Here is a 12,335-nt window from a genome sequence, read left to right as displayed (position 1 = left end):
AACAGAGAGACAAAAAACTGTAGTAAATGAGAAAGGTCAACATCTCGCAGGCCATGGAAAGAAGCAGGGCATTTATGTTCGGGCAATGGGAAGTCACCGGAGAGTCTGGTAGGAGAGCATGCTCTGACCCACATTCCCCCGACTCACTCAAACCTGCTTATGTTACCTACCTGACCTCTGGAAGCATGTACATTTGTGACCCCTTTTATCTCTGATGTCCTTGCTTTCCCCTCTTGCTCCTGAAAGTACTTGAAAATATAGCTTACACTTGCCTCTTCCGTCTCATGTTCATTCAGCCCTCTGCCCTATGCCTTGTCACCGATTGCTACTCAAACTGCCTTCTCAAGGGCTGCAAATGACCTCCTCACTTTCAAATCCTCTCCTCAGAGTCGATCCTACCTGACTTCTCACCATCATCTGGTTGCTCATCTCCTTCCTGAAACTCCTTCATCTCCAGCTCCCTTCTTCTGAGCTCAACTCGTCCTAGGGAAAAGCTCCAACAGGATGTCCTATAGGTACTTGAATCTCAGCACATTAAACCAAAATCTTTACTTTCACCCTAAGTCTGCTCTGCTCCTCCTCCTGTGTGTCCTGTCTCCTCAAAAGGTGCCACCATCCACCCATACACCCAAGGTAGACTCTTGACTCGTCCTGGACTCTCCCCTCCCTGTCTTTCCCACACCCTCAGCTGGTCACCAGGTTCCGTCTATCCCATCCTGCAGTGATGTCCATGTCCTCGTTTTATTACCAGTACACTATCCTAGGTCAGATCCTCATCGACACCCACCGATGACTCTACAGCACCTTCACTGGTGTCTCGGGATCCCAACTCCTTCCTCCAAAATCCCCTCCCAGCCACCAGATCTCTCTCTCAAAATCACAGCTCTTGTCACACCGCTTGGACATTTAAAACCTTCAAATACTATTCAGGCCTTCAGCATAAGGACCAAATCCTTTAAGATGACATTTAACATCTTAGGCTAACAGAAGTACAGCCTTTACTAAATGCTGACCGTGTACTGGGCACTACACCAAGAGCTCAGACACGTGAATTCGAACCACCCCATGGACAAGGCATTTCCCCCTTTCTCCATGAGATGAAGATGAAGGAACCAGAGAGCAGAGAGTTTAAGTAATTTGTGCAAGGCCAGACCACTAGCAAGGGGAGGGGCCACACCCGTTCACTCAGTAACAATCTATTAGGTTGCTTACGGTGAGCCCTGACTCCCCCACCCCTCCACCGTGTCATCCTGGATCGCGGTCTGCGGCCCCCTCTCGGCTCCACCACCAAGGCTGCTGTCACCGCACCTGCTCCGGGACGACCCTGTGCCCCAGCGGCCCTTCCACCCCGCAGGCTGTGCTTTCCTCCACTTTACCTAGCCCGCCTCTTCTCATCTGGGGAATGGTCCAGAGTCAGCAAGATGCCCCGGAAAGCACACAAGCTGTGGACTCAGAGGCTGGGGTCCCAATCATGGCAGCATTTCATGGCTGTGCCACTTTGGGCGTAATGCTGAGTTAGTTCCCTGGTCTCTACGAGGGGGTGCCAACGTCCGCCCCACGGAGGGCGAGGATTAAAATGAAACAACGTATACAAAGCTCCAGTACACATTTCTCTCTATAGCTGATGAAGGTTCCCAGAAACATCTGGCAGAAGCGTCGCTCCCCCAGTAAAGCTTCCTTCTTCCTGCTACACTGGACAGTTCCCGTAGGGGTCTGCTCCCACTACCAATACCCCGTTAGTGCCCGGGCCACCTGTCACTGACCACACGTGTACTGTCCTCAGCACACTGAGTGGTGTAAGGAAAGGGCCTTTAAAAAAAAAAAAGACTTCCTTATTTTTAGAGAGAGAGAGAGAGCACGAGCGGGGGGAGGGGCAGAGGGAGAGAGAGAATCCTCAAGCCGACTCCCTGCTGAGCAGGGAGCCCGACTCAGGGCTTGATCCCATGACCCAGAGATCATGACCCAAGCCAAAACCAAGAGCCAATGCTCAACCAACTGAGCCACCCAGGCGCCGCTAAAAGGGCCTCTTTTTAAGAATCTTTATGATCCCAGCACCCAGCATGTGCCCAGCATACCACTGGTTCAATGTACTTCTGAATCAAAGTAATGTAGTCAACACTAAACATTTGCTGAATAAAGTTTACAATTTGCTTCATAGATAGCATTTCTCAGTAAGCCTCACTGTTAATATTTCTAGAATTCTCCAGAGTTAAAAACAATAACAACACCACCACTCTTTTGGCATCACCTGAGACCTAAGAGAATCTGTTTCTCTCATAAAGTATAGAATTTGGTCAAGTGTATGTTCCCCTTTCCCTTAAACTTTGTTTTCCCTTAAACTCTTATAACTATGGATTTAAAGTGTTTGGAGTCCCTAAATCATGGGAATTCTCTGTAGAATGAGTTAAACATTGTTTATTCATATTGTCGATAGTGATCCAAACACAAGAGCCAATTTTTGTCTTTAGTAGATCTCTGTGGAACCTACAAGTGAAAAATTCCTTGTTTAAAATACTTCTTCCCCTTTGTCAATGTTTTATACATTTAATTTTCTTTTCCTAATTTTAATGTTTTCCAATTTTAACATTTTATCTTGAGTGATGATACAAATCATATTCTTGAGCAAATATAGTTTTGTTTTTAAATCTTACATACTAAAAGGACATGTTCAAAGGATTCCATCTAGACCATAGGGGAAAAAAAAATCTAAAAAACAAGCCAAATGTCTATCCTAGGACTTTTTGAAGCTTAAAATTAGAAAAATCACACCTTTACCCTGGGCCTAGTACCGTGTGCTGTTTAATCCATTCTTCACTTACCTGGTTCGTATAAAAGAGGCACATGCTTTCATCTGAGTCTCTAGCAACTCTGCTTCTCTCTTCTCTGCCACGTGGTTTTGAATATTTTTCAAAGCTTTCTCATTCTTCTGGTTATTACTACTGCTTGCTTCCATAGAAAACACAGAGCTCTCAGGCAACGTTTCAGGAAAACACAAAAGACAGTCTTTTCCTGAGTGTGGAAAGGAGGATTTGATAGTTTTGTCACTGGAGGTGAAATTGTTCTGTTTCTGAGATGACGCACACAATGTTGACAGAGCTGGCCCCAGATTCAGGTAAGCCTCTGCCAATTTGCCCCAGTTCCAAGGATCAAACGGATGCAAAGAAATTAGTTTCTGTAGGCAGAGAACTGTTTTCTCCAAGTTCGGCAGACTTGAGCAAATAGCCAACTGGAGGTACAGCACAGTGGTTAAATGGTCTGTGTTAGTTGCTTTATTTTCCTAAGGAGAAAAAATAATTAAAAACTTTATTATTTTTTTAAGATTCTATTTTTAAGCAATCTCTATACGCAGTGTGGGGCCCGAACCCACAACCCTGAGATCAACACTTGTATGCTCCACCGACTCAGCTAGCCAGGTGCCCAAGAGTTAAAAACTTTAAACTGCGGAACGTTTTCCATGTAAAAATGGAGATGCCTAAAAACCCAAGTTGTGTATATTGTAAATGAGACGTATCTTTCAATAGCTACAAGTAGAGACAACTGTTTGAAGCTATAAACCTAGAGAAACACATACTACCGACCAAAATAACCACCAGACACTCCCAAACATCCTGTCATAACCATAGCATAATTCATGTGACAGTGGCCTGACAAAATTCAGCACCCAAATCATAAATGTCAGTTTATCTTCAATTTTTATTGTAATCTTTATTGTCTTAGCCAGACAGCTGAAAGACCCAAGCCAACTTTTTTTACCCTGGGGTAATGGTTCCATTTTAATATTCCAGGCTTCCTAATAATCCAAATGGCAGTTTCCTTGAGGATTCAAATGGACTCCATTTCCAAATTTGACTTGGCTTAGACATCTTAAACAGGATGGCCCTGAAGCTCTCAGTGCTTCATGAGGCATCATAATTGAATCCAAATGCCGTCCCTGGTAACCATTACCAAGGCCAATTATTTTTGGCCAGAAGGGGTTGCTTGGTTTCCTTCTGATCAGAAAATGCTTTTCAAGTCTCTTTAACCAGAGCCACCACCTCTTGCCTAACTTGACATATGGCAAAAGCCCTGTGGGTTAGGGAAAACAAGGCTTCTTTTTCTACGTTAGTCTGTGGAGAGCAGATGGCAGACTAAAATTACCTTTCAGTTAATTTTAAGCCTAAAGAAAACCTGGCCTACTAGTATCCAGATCGAGCTCCTGCGCACAACATTACAATGGGCGAGAAATGCAAGTAAAACTACCCAGTATGCAGCCTGAAGAAACAGGTCAGTGAGTGAAAGCTTGGGGAGAATCTAAATATTTATATATTAAGTGATAATACAGAAAATAAAGCTCCATGCGACCTATCTGGTGATACTGCACCTTCCCAATGACAGAATACATCTGGTTTTATTCATACTACTGTTTTGTATTCTGTCCTTCCTAACAGACCATTAGATTCCAAAAGGGGTTTTTGTTTTACTTTTTAAAATTCATTTATTTCAACCTCAATCAGCTCTGACCACACATAAAATTCTTCTCTGAGTTTTCCCTTCAGAAAACTTCTACAATTTTTTCTTTTTACTTTGTTTTAATTCCAGTTAGTTAACATACAGTGTTATGTTAGTTTCAGGTATACAATATAGTGATTTAACACCTCCATACATGCCCCTCTGCTCATCAAAAGTGCAAAAACCTTAATCCCCAACACCAGGTTCACCCATCCCCCCACCTCCACTCCCCTCCCCTCTGGTAACCATCAGTTTGTTCTCTATAGTTAAGAATCTGTTTCTTGCCTTTTGACTTCTCTCATTTTTTTGTTGTTGTTGTTCATTGCTGAATTCCTAGTACAGAGCATAGCCCCTTGGACATAACACATGTTCAGTAACTAATTAATCTTCATGTCTTTTATTTATAAGGAGAACAACACATACAGATTTTAAGAAATGCTACCTTTCTTCTGCAACTAGTCTATAATGCTTTTTATGCTGTTTAGTAACATTTCATATCGAGAATGTATGTTGGGGTAGAGGCTGTTACATACAAACCATGATTTTTTTTTTTTAAGATTTTATTAATTTATTTGACAGAGAGAGAGAGCACAAGTAGGCAGAGCGGCAGGCAGAGGGAGAGGGAGAAGCAGACTCCCTGCTGAGCAGGGAGCCCGATGTGGGGCTTGATCCCAGAACCCTGGGATCATGACCTGAGCCAAAGGCAGACGCTTAACAACTGAGCCACCCAGGTGCCCCCAAACCATAATTTTGATGGGAGGGTTTTTACAGCATAAATAGTAAATAACTCTCTGGAAATTAAATTCCATTTAAATGACTTCGTGTTATTTTTCCAGAATAATGCAACTCCTTCTGAAATGCAATAATGATGACAAGAGTTAATATTTATTGAGTGCGAACATATGCCAGGCACTATTCTAAGAGATTTACTCACTTAATCCTCATGACAATCCTTTAAAATGGATTCTACCATTATCCCCATTTCATCGAAGAGGGAAATGAGTCACAACAGAGAAGTTAGGGAACTTGCCTGAAGTCACACAGCTAGTAAGTAGCAGAGCTACAGTCAGCCATACCAGAAGGCAAAGAACGAAGGGTACTTTAGAAGAGCTGACGCATGTTAGCTGGCTTAGGATTCTCCCTCTAGGTGAACAGTGTATGTGCACGGTATGGATATGCTTCATCTGTCACCTTAGCACTGAGCCCAGAACCGGGCACGTGGTGAGACTGAAATCAATGTTTGTAGAGTGCACACATTTAAAAGAGTCATTTACCATAGGAAAGCAATGTCCTTAACCACAGCTTATCACATAAGCGTATCAGTTACTGTAAGATGTTTAATTATTTAAATAAGAAATAAAATATAAGTTCTATTACAAATTTTGTCCAAAAATCATGAAGAAGAGAGATGAATTAGAAGTTGTGAGCATAAAGTGTTCATATGCCAACAGGCACTCCAGGACGAGCTGTCTATTTTGTTCAATGCTGTATACCGACCTGTCCCCCACAGAACACGAAAGGACGATAACTACCAAGACAAAAACAGAAACAGGACAGAGCTAATAACAAAACAGAAAGGTCTGTAAGTAGAGAAGAAATTTTAAAAATAAAACAAAACCCAGGGTACCAAGCAGTGAGAAACTGCAAAATTGGTAGGCTCCACTGAAATCATGTGAAGAGACCCAAAAAAGGGGGAGACCCACGGGCCTACACTGCTGGTTCTTTCCCCAACAGGGTGCCTAGAAGCCTGATGGGCAGTTCTCAGTCCTGCCAGGGGAGCTGAAGGTCTTCTGACTGGTCCTTCCTCCTGCTTCGTAACATCCCAAGCTCTGGACACCTGGCATCTGCTGACAGGCAACAGATGTTTCTCTGAGCCGCAGAAACAGACTTCCGAAGCTGGAAGGAACCACAGGAATGATCCAGATGCTAACACTGCTGCCACCACCTTCTGTAGCTTAGGCAGGGAGGAGCAGAGCAGTGACGTGCAAGAGATGCCAGGAAGAGAGAGGTGACAAGAGAGCACAGAACAGGAACGAAGGACGGGGGCCTGATGTCTAGAAAAAGGTACCAAAAGGGCCAACGCTGCGGCTAATTTGCAGACCCGGGCGACTGAGAATGAACGCTGTTAACGCTGTTAAACACCAAGTTCACTGTTTGGGCCATGTGCTTCCTGAACAAGGTAATCTTACCCTCCAGCTTGAGAATTAACGCACATTTATTAGAGGGGAGAAAAAGAACAAGACGCAGCTTGTTTTCCACATCCCAAAGACAATTTCTAAGGTTTGCTCTCACTGCAAGAGGCTGAGGTCGCAGGCAATGAACCCCATTGGCAAGTAAATTTAGGGATTTTTCTTAGTTAATGAGATGGAGGAGGACGGCTCAATTGCATGCATACTTTAGGCTGACCTCTGGTCAGCCTGATCTGCAGGGTTCAAGATCAGTGTCTGGGTCCCTCATTAATTCCCTCTGAGGAAGAAAACTGGTCATCTATAAACTAAGATTGGTCAACTTAGACCAATCCTCATATAAAATTTAAACACAGAAAAACCAGAAGTAAATAAAAATGCCTTCATCTGAAAACAAAAACAAGCAGAATCTAGAATTGCAAATAACTGCTTTTCTTTACCCCTTTAAAAAAGGATTCTGCGAATTCCATTTAAGAATAAAAAAGGCTGTTAAGCTTGGCTTAGTATGATATTTAGGGTTTTTTGGGTAATTTTTTTCCTGTTTACAAAAGTAATCCATGTTCATTATAGAAATTTTGGAAAATAAAATCTTAAAAAAAAAAATTTTAAGAGAAAAACATTACTGATGATCCTCCTACTCTGAACACTTACTCCTAACAAGAGTAAAACCTTTTTTTTACAAATGAGATTTTCAGGCAATGAAGAATTTTGAGCATAACACAGGAAAGAAAAAAATATTACAAGAAAATGACTGTCTAGAGCTCCGAACTGTTCATCATTATAAAGTTCTTATACCACTAAAGATTTTCTTCTACTTAAGCAAACCCACAGATTTTGCTGCTAGCAAGTTTTTTTGTTTGTTTGTTTTTTTGTTTTAGAAAACAAACTATTCAACAATCCCAGGAAAGCGAAAGGAATGTAAGCAGTGAAACCACTTACCAAGTTTGTAGCAATCTCCAGTGCTTCTGTGTGCCTTCCCAGGTGGACCAGACACCGAACCTGGCCTTCCTGGACATCCCTTTTCATGGCAAAATTCGTAGATGGCAATTTTTCAGAGATACTGGAATACTCTTGCAGTGCTTTCTGCCAATTATTTGTTAAATAAAGGAAATGAAGAGAAGGGATAAAAAGAGAGGCAAAAATATAGAAGAAAGGATTCAGTTATAGGGATGATTTTTTTCTTGGCAGAATATTATTATAACCGACTCTACAATGAACCGAGGAAGACTTGAGTATTTGTCAGTACTATTTTTCTAAAAGGTAGAAAAGAAATGGCTGGAGAATATAACCACTACTACCATGGGAAACACCGTGCAGTAGGAAGAGCATTTTGGAGCCAAACAGACCAGGGTTTGAATCCTGGTTTTGCCACTAACTTGCTATACAACCTTCCTTCTCTCATCAGCAAAATAACAATGACTCTTGTGAAGAAGAAATGAAATTTTATATGTAAAGCAACCTAGTATCTACTTGTTCTTCCCTTTTCTCACACATTTTGGGGTGCTCTGCCCCTGTGACTCCATGGGGCATCTGTGCTAGAGGCTCCCACAGAATGAGGAGACACAGAACCTGGGGAAACAGACCTGCAAGGATCCCAAAAAGATCACTATATCATAGGCACAGGAAACAAAACAAGTGATACAGAGCCATGTAGAAAAGGACAGAAACTTGGGATTCTGAGATTACAAACACTTATCACAGAAGATTAAATTCACCCTCACAAACAACACGTTCATAACTAATATGCTATAACTGATAGAACAAGAGCCTATTTCAAGTAGTGCAACCTTATATATGTTGAATTCTACCTGATACTCTTGCCGTCTGTAGGCGAGGTCCCCTTTGAATTTCTTCAAAGTTAGAGCTTCAACATCATCACTGCTCTCTGTTTCTTCATAAAACCACTAGAAATTGTGAAAATAGCATATTACAGAGAATTAAGTTATGCTTTTCCCCCTCATACTCAAGTCAAAGCAATTTCCCATTCATAATTGATTAAGCCTCAAAAATTGACATACTTCTGGGACGCCTGGGTGGCTCAGTCGGTTAAGCGTCTGCCTTCGGCTCAGGTCATGATCCCAGCGTCCTGGGATCCGAGCCCCGCATCAGGCTCCCTGCTCAGCCCAGAGCCTGCTTCTCCCTCTGCCTCTGCCCCTCCCCCCAACTCATGTTCTCCCACACTCTGTGCATGTGCTTTCTCTAATAAATAAATCAATAAAATCTTAAAAAATATATATATTTCTTTAGGATGAGACTCACAGGAAAACATCCAACAAGAAGAATGACAATTTTAGCGATGGCTCAGTTTTCAAATTGAAATTATCATGAGTAATAAACATACCAATAATAAGAAACCTCTCAACTGAAAAAGCAGCACAGACATATATGGTTCTATCTAGAGCATTTCAAGATGGAGTCGTGGTGCCTGGGAAGCTACATTTTAACCAGCACAGTTCCCATTGCTTCTTTAGACTGAGACAGGTTTCCCTGTAGAGACATTTTTAGAGTGGATGGAACAGGGATTGACAACTCTTTATGGAAAGGACAAAGGAAAGAGGAATTACCTTTGCTTATAGCGCTTTTATGAAAATATCATAAAAGCAAAAAGTAGAATCTAACCAAAGAGACTGAAATTAAGGCTACAAGGACGTTTCCATTCCAATCAAATGCCAAGGACCTGTAGAAGAGAAGTCTGAGGAAATGCCCATCTGGAATATTTTATTCGCTCTTCTACTGATAGAAAGGAAAGCGAGACTGGGATTTCTCGGTTAGTGAGTAAAGAACATTAAGATGAGAAAACAGGTGTAACAAAAAGCAGTCCGGGGGTGCGGCTGCGCGGAGGGGCCGAGGTTCAGGCCCCTGGGCCTGAGAGGCGCGGGGAGACGGGGAGACCCGGAGACTGGGCGCCGGGTGGGGGTGGGGGCGATTGGCGTCCGACGGAGGGTAGCGAGTGTGGGGAGGGCAGGGAGTCCCCGAGTCCCCAGTGTAGCCCGCAGATGAGCTCGCAGGATTTTCCTTATATGATCGGGCCCGTTGCTGGCGGCGCCGCTGGCCCGGAGCCTGAGAGGATTATGAAAACGTTTCAGGCGAGGTGTGGCTGGGGACCGGCGCGGGGAGATGAGGGGCCGCGCGCTAGGCTGGAGATGAGGGAGAGTTAGGGACGTCTCTGCCGCTGTACCTGTGAGCCCTGAACTGTGAGCCCTGGTCGATGATGGCGTGACCACTGCGCAATCTGAGTTCTAGGAACCAGGTGATGGAGTGTGTGCTGAGAACTGAGACCGAAAACAAAACAAAACAAAACAACAAAACAAAAAACAAAAAGCAGTCCGTGTGCCAGTTTTTCCAGCTTCAAAGTAGTAAAGCTCCCTTTTACTCACAGTAAAACATACTGAGGCTGAACGTAGTCTATCCCCAGGTAAGTGCTATCAAAACGCAACTGCATTTGTGGTGGTTCTACCATCATGTCAAAATCGCTTGGTTCTATTTCTAAAAGTGTTGCCTGGGTATCACTACCCTCCTATTATCTTAGTAAAAGTTTCTCTCCTTCGCCTGATCCATCACAGCGAAGAAAGCTGGTAACCGCTGTTTTTCTGTTGTCCCTGAAGTACCACGTAAGTCAACAAGTCTATGTCCTGAACCCGTAATTTCCCTTCGTGCTCTACGGCTCTCCAGTCACAATGCCGATCCCAGCTGAACAAGAACTGCCGAACTGCAAACCTTCATGCAATTCTCATGATCCCACTGGGAAATGATCAAGAAAAACTGGCTTTCAAATGATTGTTTCTATTCTCCCACATAACCTGAGGCCTGCAACCATTCGAACAGGGATGGCTTCAAATCCCCCTTTCTGGTAAGAGAAAGGAGGGAAGAACTGTGAGCAAGGGTGGAACAAAGAGGTGAAGTGCTGGATAAGGCCGACCTCTGTCCCACAGAGACAAGAGAAGTCTTCTAACCCAAGCTCCCGGTTTTATACCCAGGGAAATCAACATGACTTGAATAAGGCTTCTTTGAGTTTACGAGCAGCATCATACACCAAACAAATCCTAAAAACAAGTGATCTTTGGATTTTACTTTGTAAGTGTAAGCACATCACACCTGACCAAGTATCTCACCCATTTCACTCCACAGTAACCCTGTGAGCCAGCAAATATTATTTTTCCCAAATTACAAATAAGGAATTAACACCTTGGAAAGCAAGTGGTAAAGCCAACGCTGCAATGCAGGGTCCTATCTCATAACCACGGCTTTTAATGCTGCACACATAACTTCCCAAGTCCATTCCTGGTTTTAGTCTACACGATCAACTAGTATATGTAACTTTGAAAGAATGTATGTGATAAGGAGAAAAGATAAGTTAAATAAAACAAACATAATTCAGTAATTACTGAGCACCTGACATCTTTAAGTACAATGGGTTTTTTTGTTTTTTTGTTTTTTGTTTTACTTATTTATTTGACAGAGGGAGAGAGAGCACAAGCAGGGGGAGTGGCAGGCAGACAGAGAAGCAGGCTCCCCGCTGAGCAGAGAGCGGAGGACCCTGGGTCGGAAGGCAGACGCTCAACCGACTGAGCCACCCAGGCGCCCCCTAAGTACAACGGTTTTAAGGAAAAATGAAGACAATACAGATAAAGGAACTTAGCACAGTGCCTGAAACAGGTTAAGTTTCTGATACATAGTATTGTAGTTCTTATACATGAGATGAGATTTACATACATGCAATAACACCAAGTAATATTCTACCAATTCAAAATATTCACGGAGTTCCTGTTATTAACGAAAACTGCCAGGCACTGGAGGACATAAAGTTAAGCCCCCTCTCTCCTGTGATCATTTAGCACTCCGGGTCGAAGAGCTTTAGGTTACTGACAAGTGCTGTAATACAAACTGAATGGCGGGGGGGCGGGGGGGGCACTCCAAGTCAAACATATTTGCTCGGAAGGAGGAATCAGAAAATACTTCCTGGAGGAGGCGGCATTCAAGGTGTGCTCTAAGAAATGGATACAATTGAACGCTGTGACCATGCGAGCGGGGCTGACGTGGGTTGGGAGAATCATTGAACAAGGGCAGACCCGTGGGTGGGACGTCGCTGTCTGGGGAGCAGAGAAGTTTTGGAAAGTGGGCGGTGGCCGGATTTCTGGGGCCCCTGACTGCCCGGCTGCAGATTCAGTGAGGGCGCACAGAGTTACTGAAGATTTCAGGATAGCGAGCCTTGGCGACACCCGCCAAACGCCCCGTGCGAGTTAATCGCCGACAGCTCGGGGCCCAGTGGGCCGAGCCCACCGGGTGGGGCTCCGGAAACGTCCCGGCCTCGTGGGGTAGGGGGAAGACAACGGGAGGGGAGGCCGGCGGGGGCGCAGGGTCGGCGGGGCGAGGCGGCGGGCACCGGCACCGCGAGGACCTGGGTTCCGTGGGCGGCGGCGCGGGAGCCGGGCGTTTGAAGCGCTCCCCGCCCGGGACCCGCGGAGGCCAGGCCCGGGGTCCGGAGAGAGGCCAGCAAGCCCCGCCCTCTCACCTGCGGCTCGCAGCGCTTGGCGCGGTAGGACGCCGGCGGTCCAGGCCGCCGCTCCCGCCTCTCTTCGAACACCGAGTCCTCGAACTCGCCGCCCAGCAACCAGCACCCGGTCTCCATGGCGCGCTCGCCGCCGGGGATCGGGAGGGGGC

At 44.6% G+C, this 12,335-nt stretch overlaps 1 protein-coding gene and 2 non-coding genes across 5 annotated transcripts in view; 2 read left to right on the top strand and 1 right to left on the bottom strand.

Annotated features, from left to right (window-relative positions):
- Positions 1 to 12,335, bottom strand: part of C5H8orf76 (chromosome 5 C8orf76 homolog) — a 19,574-nt gene extending 7,239 nt beyond the window's left edge. For 2 of the 3 annotated variants that reach the window (XM_036108363.2, XM_078072050.1), the window contains exons 1-4: positions 12,187 to 12,335; positions 8,483 to 8,578; positions 7,614 to 7,757; positions 2,820 to 3,277 (exon numbers count right to left, since the gene is read on the bottom strand). In XM_036108363.2, the coding sequence (XP_035964256.1) occupies positions 2,820 to 3,277; positions 7,614 to 7,757; positions 8,483 to 8,578; positions 12,187 to 12,303 (815 nt within the window). In that variant the 5' untranslated portion in view covers positions 12,304 to 12,335. The remainder of the gene's footprint in view (positions 1 to 2,819; positions 3,278 to 7,613; positions 7,758 to 8,482; positions 8,579 to 12,186) is intronic. The other variant, XM_036108364.2, reaches the window with a different exon arrangement.
- LOC118545851 (small Cajal body-specific RNA 17) lies at positions 9,644 to 9,784 on the top strand. Its single transcript, XR_004922260.1, has one exon.
- On the top strand, positions 9,877 to 9,955 carry LOC118545850 (small Cajal body-specific RNA 18). Its single transcript, XR_004922259.1, has one exon.

Source organism: Halichoerus grypus, chromosome 5 (assembly GCF_964656455.1).
Source record: "Halichoerus grypus chromosome 5, mHalGry1.hap1.1, whole genome shotgun sequence".
Taxonomy (NCBI): Eukaryota; Metazoa; Chordata; class Mammalia; order Carnivora; family Phocidae; genus Halichoerus; species Halichoerus grypus.
This window is presented reverse-complemented; position numbering and strand designations above follow the sequence as displayed.